At 39.1% G+C, this 14,393-nt stretch overlaps 1 protein-coding gene across 10 annotated transcripts in view; it reads left to right on the forward strand.

The window, feature by feature from the left end:
• Positions 1-14,393, forward strand: part of ARNT2 (aryl hydrocarbon receptor nuclear translocator 2) — a 95,222-nt gene that overhangs the window by 48,340 nt on the left and 32,489 nt on the right. For all 10 annotated transcript variants that reach the window (XM_014251326.2, XM_088063085.1, XM_088063094.1 and 7 more), the window contains 3 exons: positions 5,386-5,488; positions 7,487-7,552; positions 7,920-8,005. In XM_014251326.2, the coding sequence (XP_014106801.1) occupies positions 5,386-5,488; positions 7,487-7,552; positions 7,920-8,005 (255 nt within the window). The remainder of the gene's footprint in view (positions 1-5,385; positions 5,489-7,486; positions 7,553-7,919; positions 8,006-14,393) is intronic.

Here is a 14,393-nt window from a genome sequence, read left to right on the forward strand (position 1 = left end):
TGAGCCTTGCCTTTATGTAAATAATAAACCCCAGAATGCTAAAAAAAGGCTGCCCATGTTTTGGTTTTCTTTTTAAATTTTTATATTGTTCTATTTGTATATTGCAAACTTCTGGTTTATGTCCTGGAAGGAGATTCTTCAAATACTGTGTTTGCAAGGCAGTTGGGATTCTTAATGTGTCCTGTAATTTTTTTTCTCTATTGGAATCCACAGATGTGGATGTATATTTACTACACTTAATAGAGCTTAAGGCACTTACTGAGCTGCACTAAACATGAGATAAAATTGTATCTCTTACAGTTGTGAGGCATACATCGTAAAGCTTTTTTATTTTGTTTTAATTTTTTTGTTGAATTAATGCAGAATAATTGCTCTGGCATAAGCTTACCAAGAGTAATTTAATATAAATTGATCAAACTTAGGCTGTTTAGTCTTATTAGAGACATTTTGTTTATGCATTTGTAATGCATCTGTTGTTTTGAAGAGGAACCCTGTCAGCTGAGCACCTTGATGTAAAGCTGGCTGCTCAGCTGTAGTCAGTGCAAATGTGTAATCTGATAAATGGCAGTTTCAAGTTTCACCTTGTTTTCTTCAACTTGACTGTTTATCCCAAACAGTGACCTGGATCTTGATTCTCTACAAACTGTAGAACACTCAAAGATTTTTAAGCTGATCTTTTCTGCTAATTTCTAAAGACTTAATGTACTAATACAGAACATCACCACAGAAATCCTTTGTTCTCTGACCCTTCAGTTTGAGGGTGAGCTTATATTTGGAGCTGTATTCAGCAGTAACAGTACCTTGACCATCACTTTGTTTTCATTTTTAATTATTTCCTCTTGTTTTCCTCCATCCTGGTCTTGCTTTTTCCGGTTTTGCAGTAAGATAAAGATGGTTTTAGTTTTCATAAGGATTTTTGGGTGCAGTATTCCTGTGTTCTGTTTGTCTTCCTTGAGCAGCCTGTGGAGTATTTTTGATGAGCACAAAGTCATCTTTTGTTATCTTGTCCAAACCAAACTTAGTTTATCCTTTATTTTATTTTGCCTGGAAGGAAATATGTGGACAATCAGTGGCTGAGAATAATTATGAAATATTTAGCTTTGTCTTTGTAAGACCAGACATTATCATCTAAAAGGTGAAGCTTGCTGGGTTGCTGAAGGTATGGAGGTCAAGGTGAGAATCCATGTATTAATTCAGACTGTTTCCCTGTCAGGTCCATGATTCTGTGCAAGACAGGAATCCATCTACTGATGAGTTAGAGGGAAATGGAAAATTGTATCATGTACTTTGCCAGCAGAGTTTTTGTGAGCATGAGGCCAAGCTTAATTTCTTCTGAGATCTAAGAGCTGGGCTCTTCCATGTTGCAGACTGGATGTGGGCACTGTATGGTTGTTTCAGGCCAAACCATTTCAGCTTGCACTGAAATTTTGGAGAAGAATGCCCTTATGTAACAGCCCTTCTTTCTAGTTACAGGCTGCAGCATTCTTGGGAACTGGGAGACCAGCAGAGGAAGCATTTGTGGTAGAATTAGGTGTTGAAGTTTATGGAGTCTTGAATAAAAAAAAAACAACGAAACACCAAACTCAAAAAAAGTAAAAAGAACAGACTGTGTTTGATTACAAGGCTATAAACCTTAGCATGCAGTGCATAAACATGGAGGAACATTTTCTAACAGGCTGGTGCTATTGTGTGAAAATGGATTTGAGCCAAATTCCCAGATTTGAAACCCCATGAACTTCAGTAGGCCCAGAGCAGTCCTTGGCTTAGGTTCATCTCAGAACATTGCAAGCACAGAACACAAGTTTGAACATTCTCAGTTGCAATTGCAGATCCAAAAGGGGAAGGTTTGTGCATAATCCAGTCACTGTTTGCCCACACAAGGGGCACAGCAGTGCCAACATGAACATTTTCCCCATTGATCATCATGTGAATGTTTTTAGAGCATCTTTGAAAATACCCTGCAGGAAGTGTTTCTGGTGTGTGTCCTCAGTACTTGAATCTGTTACCTCTTTACTGGTAAGAGCTTTATGTAGCTTCTCTAATTCTACCCAGATAATGAACTTGCCCGTTGTCCTCATCTCTGTGTGCCTGTGTGCCAGCCCTTTCCTGTCACAACAGCTGACATCAGGTTCCTGGATCACACAGTGGTTTCCTGCTCAGAGAACAACTGGTTTATTACAGGTTGAAGCAATACTGCCTTCTGGATGGGGACTGTAGTGGGGAGATTAGACCAAATTGTCAATTATACCCAGACCAGCCAGAGGGATTTATGTGCCCATTTTAATCAGCATTGTGCTGATTTGTTCGCTTTCTCCTTCTCAGCAGAGCACACTGTGGTTTCCTCTGAGTTGTGCAGCTGCTGTAAAGGGCAATAAGACAGCAGTGTCAGCCACAGCAGTGCTCCTGCGCTTTCTGCATCCCAGAGTTGTGTCTGGAGCTGGAGAGGGAAGAAGTTTAACAGGAAAATGAGCTACATGCAATTAACAGTTTATGGGGAAGCTTGTAAGGGATCCAGCTGGTGGTGGCACTGGGCTGTTAAATGGCTCTTCTGAAGAAACCAGAAGGAGAAATTAAAAAAAAATGCACACATGCACTGTTTAGTTAACAGAAGTTGTCAGAGTATCCTGAAATATTTCTTATTAATAAGAATGTAATTTCCAAGTTTAACATCAGATGTGCTTTGTGTTTGTCCCATGGAGAAACCTAAATGAGCATTTATCACTGAGGATGCTGGAACAAACAGAGATAGGAATACTGTCATCAGGACATGCCACCTCCTTGAACTGAGCTGCCAGTGTGACTAAGGTGCAATTTATTTAGTTTGCTTGATTTAGTCTAATAATCTATAGTTAATTACAGTTCTATATATCTGTATTTAGCTACGATTAATCTATAATTTTTCCTCTTTTTAAAATAATTTGATCATAAGATTCTAATAACAGATGAGACACAAGCTGCTTGTTTTATTTCAAAATGTGCAGTATATTGTTAGAGCTCTACAAGGCTGACATATGCACACTGGACTATTGAAACAAGCTGCTGAGAGATCTTTGTCATAGTATCAGTACAGCAAACATTTCTCTGACTCACATACCCCCTGCAGTGATTTTGTAAGTCAAGGCAAAATTTAGAACTCTATTTGTTATCTGGTACATATTTTAAAGACATTGCCAAACAAAAAGCTAAATTTAAAATCTCTGAATTTTGTTGTTGGGGGTACCAGACATGCCAAAGGAACATGTGTCAGCAATTTTAGACTTAGTGGCCACGTAATTGTGAAATATCCTTTGTGTTTTTTTTGTAATAGATGCTCTTAGATGATAAAAACAAGAAATTTCTATTAGCTGTGTGAGTAACATTCACTGTCAGTGCTTTTTTGATTAATATTGGTGTCTCTTCAAGAATTTGTATTGTAATGAAAAAAGAAAGTGCACAGAAAACAACTTTTTTTTTTGTTTATGTGAATGGCAAAGTTATTGACCTAAGAGAAAATTGCTTTTAGTGGTTTGATTTGACTGGCCTGTTGACATGGACAGCCATTGGATCCTGCACTTATATTCTTTATTGTATAATGCCTTCATTTGTGAATGAGTTTGCCTCCTGCCTGATGGTATTTTATTTCTCCAAATTGTCTGATTGGTTGGGGGGATGGGGAAATAGACTGTGACTTTGGCTATAGAAAATGCAGCAGACTGTCCAGTGCAGCGAGGGAAGTGTGTTAGAACTGCCAATCCATCCTGCATCGTGGGGTCAGCACGGCTGAGCTGGGACATGTGGTGTGATTTCTTCCCAGCTCACACCTGAGTCATAGACCAGGATTAATATAGAGCTCAGTGCTTTAAATTGAAGCACCTTTAGGAGTTGTTCCCCAGGCTTGCTGCCTTCTTAACCATCTGAGATAAACCTTGGAGATAACACCAAATGACATCTGACCTTCTGTTGGCAGGGGTGGCTTTCCTCCAGGAGGAGTTATCTGGAGTATACCTTAAAACTAAAATGCTGCTAAGTTTTTTATCTTAAAACTATTTTGTAATGATTTCGTTCCCATTCATGGATGGAAGTAAATATTTAGAGTATTTCTGAACTTGGTGTTTGGCAGTAGGTTTATTTCAGAACTTAATTTTTGGACAGAGACTTTTAGGTCAGTCTGGTGAGGCAGACTTTGAATTCTGCATGTTTTCTTCAATTCTGTACATACAGAATAGGTGCCTTATATTGCTGTAAACCTGGCTACTTATACCACAGTGAAGACTTAGGCTTGTATAGTTTCACTTAACCCACATTAAACGTTTAGGTTTGCTCATGGCCATGTGCTGTGAGCACTGGTGGCTGTCATTTAATTGCCTGGCAGCTGTTCCACTGCATTTCTCTGGCCCACTGTCACTTCTGTGGCTGCATCCAGCCCTTGAGCATTGTGGATCTGGTCCAGTGATTCATTTCTAGTCTGTGCTAGGTTTTGTAGTCAGCACTTGAGCTGTAGATGTAAAAATCCATTCTGTGAGTTCTTTGGTGATAAGCAGAAGGATTCTAAGTGATACCCAGTGTCCTGAAATCCCTCATCTGAACCTGTCTGTAGTAACAAGTCTTCTGTTTTAAATGAAAGAATTAATGTCACTCACTTCCTCCCTTTGCATGCATTCCATTCCCTCTGTCCTGTCCTCTCTTGAGCCGACTTGGTGGCTGTCATTCCTTTTCCAAGCTGTGTCTGTGGTGTGTGATTCTGAGGGTTGTAGGGAGCAGGGTCTGGCCCTGGACCTTGCACAGGCTTGTGTTGCTGTGTGGTGAATCAGATCATCTCACTGATGTGTCTGAAAATAAACTTTAGAAATGCTCTTGATGTGGCAGTTTCTTAGCAACTTTAAAAGAACCCCAGCACAAGGGCTGTTGTGACAAATCCTGTATCCCATCTTCAAGGAGAAAGTTTGGTCTTTGTGCATCTCACCATCCTGACAGTTCTGACTGTGGTGAGAGTGCTCTGGATAGGCACAAGCTCAGGGAAAGAGGAGCAGCTGTCAGGGCACTGATAAATGTTGCTTTATCCACAGTTCTGGTAAAGAGTGGAGCAAGCTGATCAAGTCAAAAGCTGTGTCTGCTGTCATTGCCTTGTTTGCCTCCATGCATTTGACTCTGCCCTGGAAGTTGGTCTTGGGCCAGCCAAGAAAAGAGCCATCATTCCTGTGACTCAGTCAGCTTTGCTGAAATCAGTTAAACCAGCACATAACTGATCCTCCCCTGTGAGACCACAATCAAGATTTTTTTCCTTGGTATTTTTTCCCCCTAACTGGGCTAATGGCATTCAGCTTGTGAATTTCTTGTTATTTAGTTTCTAGTAAATGGAATTAAATGTATGTACTGAACACCAGTTGCTCTCCCTGGCATTTCTAGGACGAATCCTGGACTTGAAGACGGGGACAGTAAAGAAAGAAGGCCAGCAGTCCTCAATGAGAATGTGCATGGGATCCAGGCGCTCTTTCATTTGCAGGATGAGGTATGCATTTACCCTGTATTCCCATCACAGTTCCAGTCCTGTCTCAGCTTAGACTTCAGACGTTTTGTTGCACTAATTGGACATTGATTACAAACTAAAGCGGTAATGACACATTCACACAAAGTATTTCTAGAATCCTTGCTCTACTGAAAGCTGAAACCAGTCTTCCTTAACAGTAAATGACAAACCAGCATCTCATTTCTGTTGTAGATATTCTTACCAGTGTGGGGTATAGGTTCCTTTTTCCAGAGAACTTCATTACAGCTTCACTTCTGTGAATGGAATGGAATTTAAATGGAATTTTAGCCACTGTCTATTCTAGTAAAGTTGCTCAAATAGATACTTTGGGAACAAAGCTTTCTCAAGTCTAATGAACACCCAGCTCTGTGTATTTTTTCAGTGAACCAAGAATATTAAAAGAATCTTGAAAATAAACAGGAATTCAGTTGCAAACCTGCCAGCTACGTAGGAATTAACCTAAGCCTGGTATGAATTAACCAGATGTCAGCTGGCTGATGCTAGATAAATGAGTAATTGTTAGAGAGTTTTTGATTTGCCATTTTCCAACTTCTCCTGCGTTGTTTGGGCTTCTTCAGAGATTTGTCTGCCCAGTGCTTTTTTTAGGGGCTTGTGAGCACTTCTCTTGTTTTAGTGCTAACAGGCTAAAAAGCCTGTTGCTACTGCAATAAATTTTTGTCTTTTGTTAGGAGGGGAAAGTACATAATTGCATCTGTAGGCTCTGTCCACTATAAGTGCTTATAACAGCACTGCAAAATTCATTACAGAATGAAACATACAAAGCACAGTTTTTGACATATTAGAGATACCTGTCCTTTGGTAATGTGGTGGACTTTTTCCAGTCCTGTGGGGGTGCTGAATGTGTGGCTCTTGGGTGCCTTTGGAAGGTGTTTATAGACTTTATACCTGTAAGACTTCAGAGCTGTAGAACCTTTTCACCTCTTAACTGGGATGGAAGAAATAGAGCCCAGCAGAGCACTGAGAGAACTGCTTCTTCTTCCTCTCAAGATGCACATCATGTTAGGAGGACTTGTTTGTGCAAAGAAAACCAGGCCTAGTGTCCTGCTTGTGGTTGTTTCCCAGCTTTCAAAACAGTTCAGATTGCAGATATTTCCTAGCACCCTGATTCTCTAAACTCCAGTGCATGAGAGTGATTTTACACATTCCAGTAACCCCACTGTTTTTGTATTTCTAAATCTTATTTTAGTTATTAATTTCTTCTCCTTGGCAGTGACTGATAAGAAAAAAAAAATTAAAGGAATAAAAGGAAAACCTTCTGGGAAGGATGAGCCTCAGATAATGTGAACTTTCCTTGTGGTTGCTTCTTTCATTGTTGTTACTATTTTTCCATTAAAAATGAACTGCTTTTACCCTTCAAACTATTTACTCAGCTTCAGATGGATTGTTGAAATTTTACAGTTAGGCATACTTATAAATATCACAAAATACAAGTGTAAATATCACATGAACAAGTGTTAAACAAAGTTATTTGACAGTGTAAATAGTTTGAACTTGCAAACATTATCTTAATGTCTACAGACATTGTAGCTGAAGTATGGCAGTGGAATTTTTCTGTCCAGGAAAGCTATAGGAGCAGAGATTGGTTTGTGTGGATATTTGTGGGCCTGACATGTATTTTTCTCTAGTTTTCACTCCTGTTTTATGGATTTTGAAGTGTGTCTTTTCTTTAGCCACCCTTGGGATATCAATTTCAAATAGTCTTTATGCTGGGGGAATGTGGAATGGAATTTTTTTCTAGTCTCTTTTATTTTTCTAAAATAAAGAACATTTTTATAGCACACCTAAAAAGCTCAGCCTATGGAAGCAGCATGTTCTAATTAAACACAAATATGCATTTTTTTTCCAAAAATAAATATCCATTATTAGCTACTTATAGATGGTAATAAAAATCTCAAAATGCATTTTCATCATGTATTTATATTCATTTTTGAGCCCTTCAAAATATTAATTTACTTTTAGGTGTGGAAATGCTCCTCTGGATCATTTACCTCTGAACAGAATAACTACCATGAGAAAAAGATACAGGTACTATTGCTGCAGTTGCTCTAAGCCCTCTCATTTGCCACTGGGTTAATGCCCCACCTGGTCCTGCATACACTGGATCCTTTGCAAACAAAATCTCTTTGCATGTGTCACTCAGATTCTTTATCTTATACCAACTCTGTCTCTGAATCAATCTTCGTTATCTTTTTTAGAGAAATATTACAGAAAACAGGTACAGCTTGAATAGCAACATAACAGAGCTGGCAGGGTACAGAACCCTGGGTTGATTCTTGCCTGTTTCCAGCATAGTTTACAAATACTGATAAATCATTAGTAGTCATAGTCTGAAGGCATAAAGCTGTTCTGCATGTCGATCAATGTAATGTTTTTGTGTTCCTCGTTCATTCAGGAACGGCCTGGGCCCAGTGAAAGAAGGTGAAGCACAATATGCAGTTGTCCATTGCACTGGCTATATCAAGGCTTGGCCACCAGCAGGTTTGTATCCCTTGTGGAGGTGGTGTGCACCAATCTGTCCTTGGGACAGCTGAAAACCTGGCTCAGGTTTCCTTGCACCTAGAAAAACAGGGAGAATTTTAGTGGGGTAACTGATTAAAGCTCACCTTGAGAAGCTTTAGATCAGAATAAATCAGCTGTTGTTACTCACTCAAAGCATGCCTGTTTTCCATGACACCCTTCTCAATTCCATTGTCACAGGGGACCTGTAGGAATTGCCAGTAATGCAGGAGTCCAGAAACTGGGGCCAAAAGATTTCAACTTGATAAATAATAAAGATATCAACTTGTTGATAAACCAACATAAAAATGGTCTCATTTTAAGAAGGTGGACGCAAGGGATTGTGTATCTCTAGAAAACACCAATTAATGCTTTTATACTTAAGTACTGAATTGTGAGTGCCTATGTAGAAAATGTGTAATTTCAGTTTAGACACATGGATGTCTCAGTAATGGTGTTACGTGAGAACGTTCAGTATTTGTGATCAATTCTGTTTTGAGGCTGTTTTTCTGGGAATCAAGTCTTGGCATACAGCTTTGATCTACGGAGAAAAACATTTACCTGCTGGAACTCAGTATTACATATGGGAGTATTTACCTTTGAAAAATTCCAAGAGGAGACAGTGGAGCTCATCCAGACCTCATTGTGAGCGGGGTTACTTGACCTTGGCGTTTGCAGGAATTGAAGATGTTGTTTGCAATGTGACAGTGCCTGCTGGCACGAATCAAACCAGGAGCTGTCCTGCCCTTTTGTGGTTGTACACCACGGCCATAAATCACATTGATCCAGGGATTATGAGTCCTAAGAGGTGGTTTGTACCAAATGTGTGCAGTGGTGTGCAGACACACATGCAGATGTGAATTTCTTGTTGGTTTTCTGCTGAAATGCGGTTTCGGAAGCAGAGGAAAACAGCCCCTCTTGTTGCTAATAGGATTAAATAGGAGTCAAGATGTTTCAGTTTTGCTTCTGTCTCAAAAGTATAAGACCACAGTATCTGTAAAGTGCTCTGAAAATAGATGTTTTTTTCTGTTTTGTTTTCTTCTACAAAAAGATTTGCTTTTCTGTTAGTAATTCTAAATGTGATTGAATTCGGCCTTGAAATACGGGATGCCTTCTCAAGAAGGTGTAGGTCAAATAATATTTTGTTTAGTTTGGATGAGAATCTTGCTGCATGTTATGGGATGTTTAAAGAGATCTGACTTCTCAGGGGTGTATGTTGCTAATGCAGAGCTACAGATACATGAACTCAGATCAGCACTAGCTCCTGATGTTGGCAGTGTGTTCCCTTCAGCCACCAGTTCTGCAAGACAGCAGCATTGGATTAAAAGGATCTTCTGGGTCGTTGTACCCAGTGGCCAAGTATCAATCATTGCAAATCCCAGTTGGCATTAGTGAGGTCTTTTCCCCATCTCAACTCTTCCAAAACCTTGCTGCTTTCCCATGCCTAGAAACCTCTTTAATTTTCAGTCCTCATTACTTTATGGGAAGTTTTTACTTCACTGAAGGTCAAATGGGAGTTTTTCTGCCTTGTGCCTGTATGTCTCTCCAGTGTTCTGGTGTGTTTCCAGAAGGAGGTTATATCCTGACAGCCTGGACTTCACAAAGACAATCCAGCCTGCTTCTACTTTTCGTTCTCAGAATGCATTCTCTTTACCCTTGTGACTTTTCTCTGCAATTGTTCCTGTTTTCACTTCACTTCTCAACATGTAGGTCACTGGCATGACACGTTGTTGTTTCAGATGAGTTTGTAGTGATGGATAACACAAACAGTATTTCCTGTCTTGCCTGGCAGTGTAGGATACAGCATCCTTCTTATTTGTGTGGTGAGTCCTGCAGGCATCCTAAGAAATCTGATATAAATATATATGTCTTCCAGGTTGCCTTTTTCTCATGTCAGCTGCAAATCTTGCTTTGAATTGTGTGATGTTTCAGTTACTAATATCAAGTTCCATCCTATTTCTGTTGCTTTAGCTTATGACTGTTACTGTTCCCCAAGTGCATGCTTGTGCATTTAGTAATGTTGGATATCATCCCATTTCTATTACTCCACTCCTCAAAATCACATGGTGCTCCCTTATGATATCCCAGTGCTCCTCCACAGTGTTAATGCCTCCAAACTATAGCACAATCCTAAGGGATGTTTTTGATTTTGACAGCCTTATGTGGAATTCCATTGGTCTTTCATGTTACCATCCAGATTGTTACTCCTATTAGTCATGTCTGAGTGCCTTTTTCAGGGCACACAGAACTGAATCAGGGCCTTTCTTATGAGTGTTTACTTGCCCTCCCAGTCTTCTCCACTTCGTGTTGGTGATTGTCATGTATCCATTGACTTTCAGAGTTGAATGGGAATATCCATGGGCTGAACTGTTCCGCTATATGTTTGAGTAAATTAGTGACAACATCACTGCATTTGTTCTTATTTCCAGTGGTAATCCAACCATAATCTGCAAAGCAAATGAGATAACTACAGCAGTAATGGAATTTGCCAAGGCTTCTCTACCCTGTAATAAAATTACTTTGTTCAAATCAGCAAGCCCTGCATGGTCTCTGGATTCTTGGGAATAAATGGGCTTGTGCTAAATCACAGCTGTTTAAAAATTCAGCGATCAAAAAGATTATTTTCATTTATTTTTCAGTTGGCAAATGGACACAGGTATAAACTCCAGATCCTTTTCTTTCAGCATGTGCAATATATAGCTAATATACAATACAAAGTGTACTTTCCTAAGCAAAAGAACCAATATTATCAAATGCCCTTAATCTGTACTTGGTCTCATTTGTTTAGCACTTGGCGTTTTCTCTTTCTGGGTTGAATTGCACTGTCTGTGGCCAGAGTTCAGTTTTTCAGTCCTACACTGAATAAAACAATCAGTGTTGATAGAGAAGCATCAAGAGAAGAATTTGTGATCATCATTGGTATGATAGACTATTTGACAGTGCTGCTGCAGGGAGGAGTCTGTGCAAATCAAGTAGTGTGAGTACTTCAAACAGGTGAAAATGCATAAGCTACAGGCAGCTGGTGGCATATTTTAAGGACTGGGTTTGTTGTTCAGGTCTGTGTTCAGCATGAAAACACTTTGGCACATCCAGCCTAGCTTTGTGGTTTTTCTCACCTGTGTGGAGCAGCAAGGCTCATGTGCTGGCAGTCTGTCCTTCAGCCCCTTCTTCACAGAGAAAGGGAAAAAATTAAGTGCAAAACCAGGTATATGATACCTACACACTTCTATCCCTGTGGGTTATTTGCTGGCCTCAGGTAATCAGGGTGTCAATGTAAACTTGGTGTGGAAGTCAAAGGAAGAAGGAGTCAGATATTTCAGATGGATGTTCCAGCCAATCATGTTGTATGTTTGGTTAAATAATGAGAGTGTGGTGTTGGGTTATTTTGAATGAGGTGAAAGGACCCCTTGTTTGAAACTGGCTGAGCAGCAATCCCAGCCTTTGTCCCTCTCTTCCCAGCGAAGCAGCACAGATGGAGCTTGTGATCCTCAGCCTAGACAGTGCTTCAAGTTCAGAGCCAGTCATAAAGCTGAGAAGTGCTGACCTTCTCCTGGGTTATTTCCCCATTTTTAACTTAAGCAAGATTTGCTTTTCTTCTGGTTTTTTTCCCCTCTGAATATCTCATTCCTGGAAGGAAATGAGTCTTCTGTGGTCCATGTGATATTTTCCTAATAGGTTTGTTTTGCTTTTTTTTCATGCCATAAGATTTGGTGGAGAGAGAAGATAAAGTCTGTCAGGATGTTGGTAGTTTTCTGTAAATCAAAGCCAGGATCAGCAGAAAAGCACATAGTGAAGAAAAGAGACAGATACATGTTTTGAAAACTTCAAATAAAAAGTCAGAGAATAATGTCAAATTCAGATAATGTTGATTTTTTTTTTTCTCTTTAGTTAAAAAAGAAACATTTTAGTCTTCCAAGTCAGACTTACGGTAACGTCTTAACCACAGCATGCCAAAGCTGTTAGGTTATTTTAAAGTTTTGGCCAGAATCAGGACGTTTGTGCAAAGTACTCCCTCTTCCAATACAAAACAAAATAGTTGCTTGAATATTCCTTGCAGTGCTGTCATTTTAAAGGCTTTATTTATTTTTTTTAAGGAATGGTTAATTTCGTTTTTATTGGGATTTTTCATGAGATTTTTATCCATAGTATGCTATCCACAGCCTTGTTTGTGAAAGCCTTATTCCATCGTTTTGGATGAGATGAGAGATAGTCACACAGTGTAGTTCCTTTCCTGGCAAGTACCTATCAGAAATGGTTCTAATGGAGACAGGCATTATCAGAGGATTGCTAGTGACCACTGGACACTTAAATTCCATCTTTCTAAAGAATTACAAATAATTTCTTTTTTAGTGTAGTGAAATAAAACCATAAATCCACTAATGTTGTTGTGTGCCTTGCAGAAAATGTGAGGCAGCAGGATAGAGAAAGAAAGCAGAAAATGAAGCTTTTCTGTTGTTAGAGCCAACTGGAAGCTCATTGGGAAAACTAAAAAGTTCCTTATGTCCACACCAACACATGCTGTTGCCCTGTGGGAAACTGTTTGCTGGTATAAAGGACACTTGGAAATTAAATATAACCTCTGATGGCACAGCATTCTATTTGTGATGCTCAGTTGCAGCTTAGCTGTGCCAATTGTTGATATGAACTCAGGCCAGCAATAAACTGTATTTATTATTTGAGAGGGGTGTATATTTGGTGTTGAGAAATAAACCCTCTACCAGGGTTACACATAAAGAATGTGAATGACTGAAGTATGTTTATTTTGTTGATGCCCCCTAAAGATGAGTTTTGTGGCTGCTTACCTCCAAGCTCTTGCAACTTTTTTTAGAGATAGAACTGGACAAACTGGGAGAATGTGCAGTGCACATCTTTATTTACATGTCCATGCTGGAGTGCATTCAAGAGGAAATGTGCTAAAGCAAAAGTAAATCTCATCTACAAATGCACCCTCCCCTATAAAGACACCCAGAGTTGGATCTTTGGAAATATCAGCTGAAGAATAAAGAAAATAATTTCTCTCTATGGAATGTTGCCAGTAGTAGCATCTACACTGCAGAGAAGCAGACAATCTTTTTGTCATATTTTTTCTCAAGGCACTTTGGGAAGGAGTTAACAATCCACTGCGTCATGTATTGATTACTTCCAAGCAGATTGGTTTTTATTCCTGGAGTGTCTTGTGGCATAACCCAACTAAGGCATTTTCCATTGTGCTATATAGACCAAATGTAATCCATCTTGGGTAAAAGGGGAAAAAAAAAAAAGATGAAAATTAGAACAACCTCCCTTTGTCAACAGTGACATCAGAAATGTTTCTTAGCTAGGTTTAATTTTGGAGGTTGTTTATGTTACTTTGATTTTATTTAAGCAGTAGCAAGCATGGACCAAGTTCCTAAAAAGGAAAGCATTGAAAGCTACAGAGAAAAAGATTATGCAAAGTGGAAGCTGTCCAGCTGTATCTTTGCTGTCCTTTGCAATACTCTGTGCCACTAAGGCAATGATTGGAAAAGCTTTTGAAGTCAAAGGAATATACTTTAAATGTGCCCTTCTCCAATAAAAACTCCATTTGAAAGGGATCTTTTGGTTAAGGTTATCCAACTAGAATGCTTGGATTTATGTCCTTAAAACAGCACTTGTTAGATGAGACAATAATGCTCCTCCTTTGTAAAGCTCTTCAGACCTGTTGATAAAATTCTAGTTATCAATAGGGTATCAATGTTGTACACCCCATATTGTAAAATTATTGCAGAACAAGTTTCAATATATTATACAAAAATATGGGGGGGAGGTTCTTTCATACATGGTGTATTTAATTTTATTGTATTGTTCAGTGAGGACCAAAAAATAGCTGTAAAGTGCTGTTTGGAATCTGATTTTCAGAAAAGATTCAACTATTTTGATACAAAATAGCATCATTAAAGTTGACTCCAGTTCATTCAACAGCATTTTCATTTTTTTTTCAGAGGTGTCATTTAGGAAAGTGATGTACTGTCATCCTCTGGACTGTCCAAAGATTGACTTACATTGGGGATTATAAATGTAAAAAATAAAGTGGCTGTTGTTTCAGAAATGGTAGCTGCTTTGCAATTAATTTCATTAATGCTTTTAAGTGCCTCTTATATGATTCACTGCCTGTTATGATTGAATTCCTTAAAAGTCCTTGTGAAAGAGTTTACAGATCACTTAAAATAGGTCAGTGGTGTCACTCCTGGAAGACGTATTTTCCAGTGTTTTATATGAACTTGGTGTCTCAGTGCTGGAGTTGGGAAATAGCCTTAACTCAAGGCTTAGCCAACAAGCAAGTAAAGAGTGCTAATCTGAATGTTCCTATTTGTGAAACACTGAGATGGGAAAATAGTACACATGTATGTTT

Source organism: Pseudopodoces humilis, chromosome 16 (genome assembly GCF_049639895.1).
Source record: "Pseudopodoces humilis isolate 2021_Gansu_Grassland_sample_001 chromosome 16, ASM4963989v1, whole genome shotgun sequence".
Lineage (NCBI taxonomy): Eukaryota > Metazoa > Chordata > Aves > Passeriformes > Paridae > Pseudopodoces > Pseudopodoces humilis.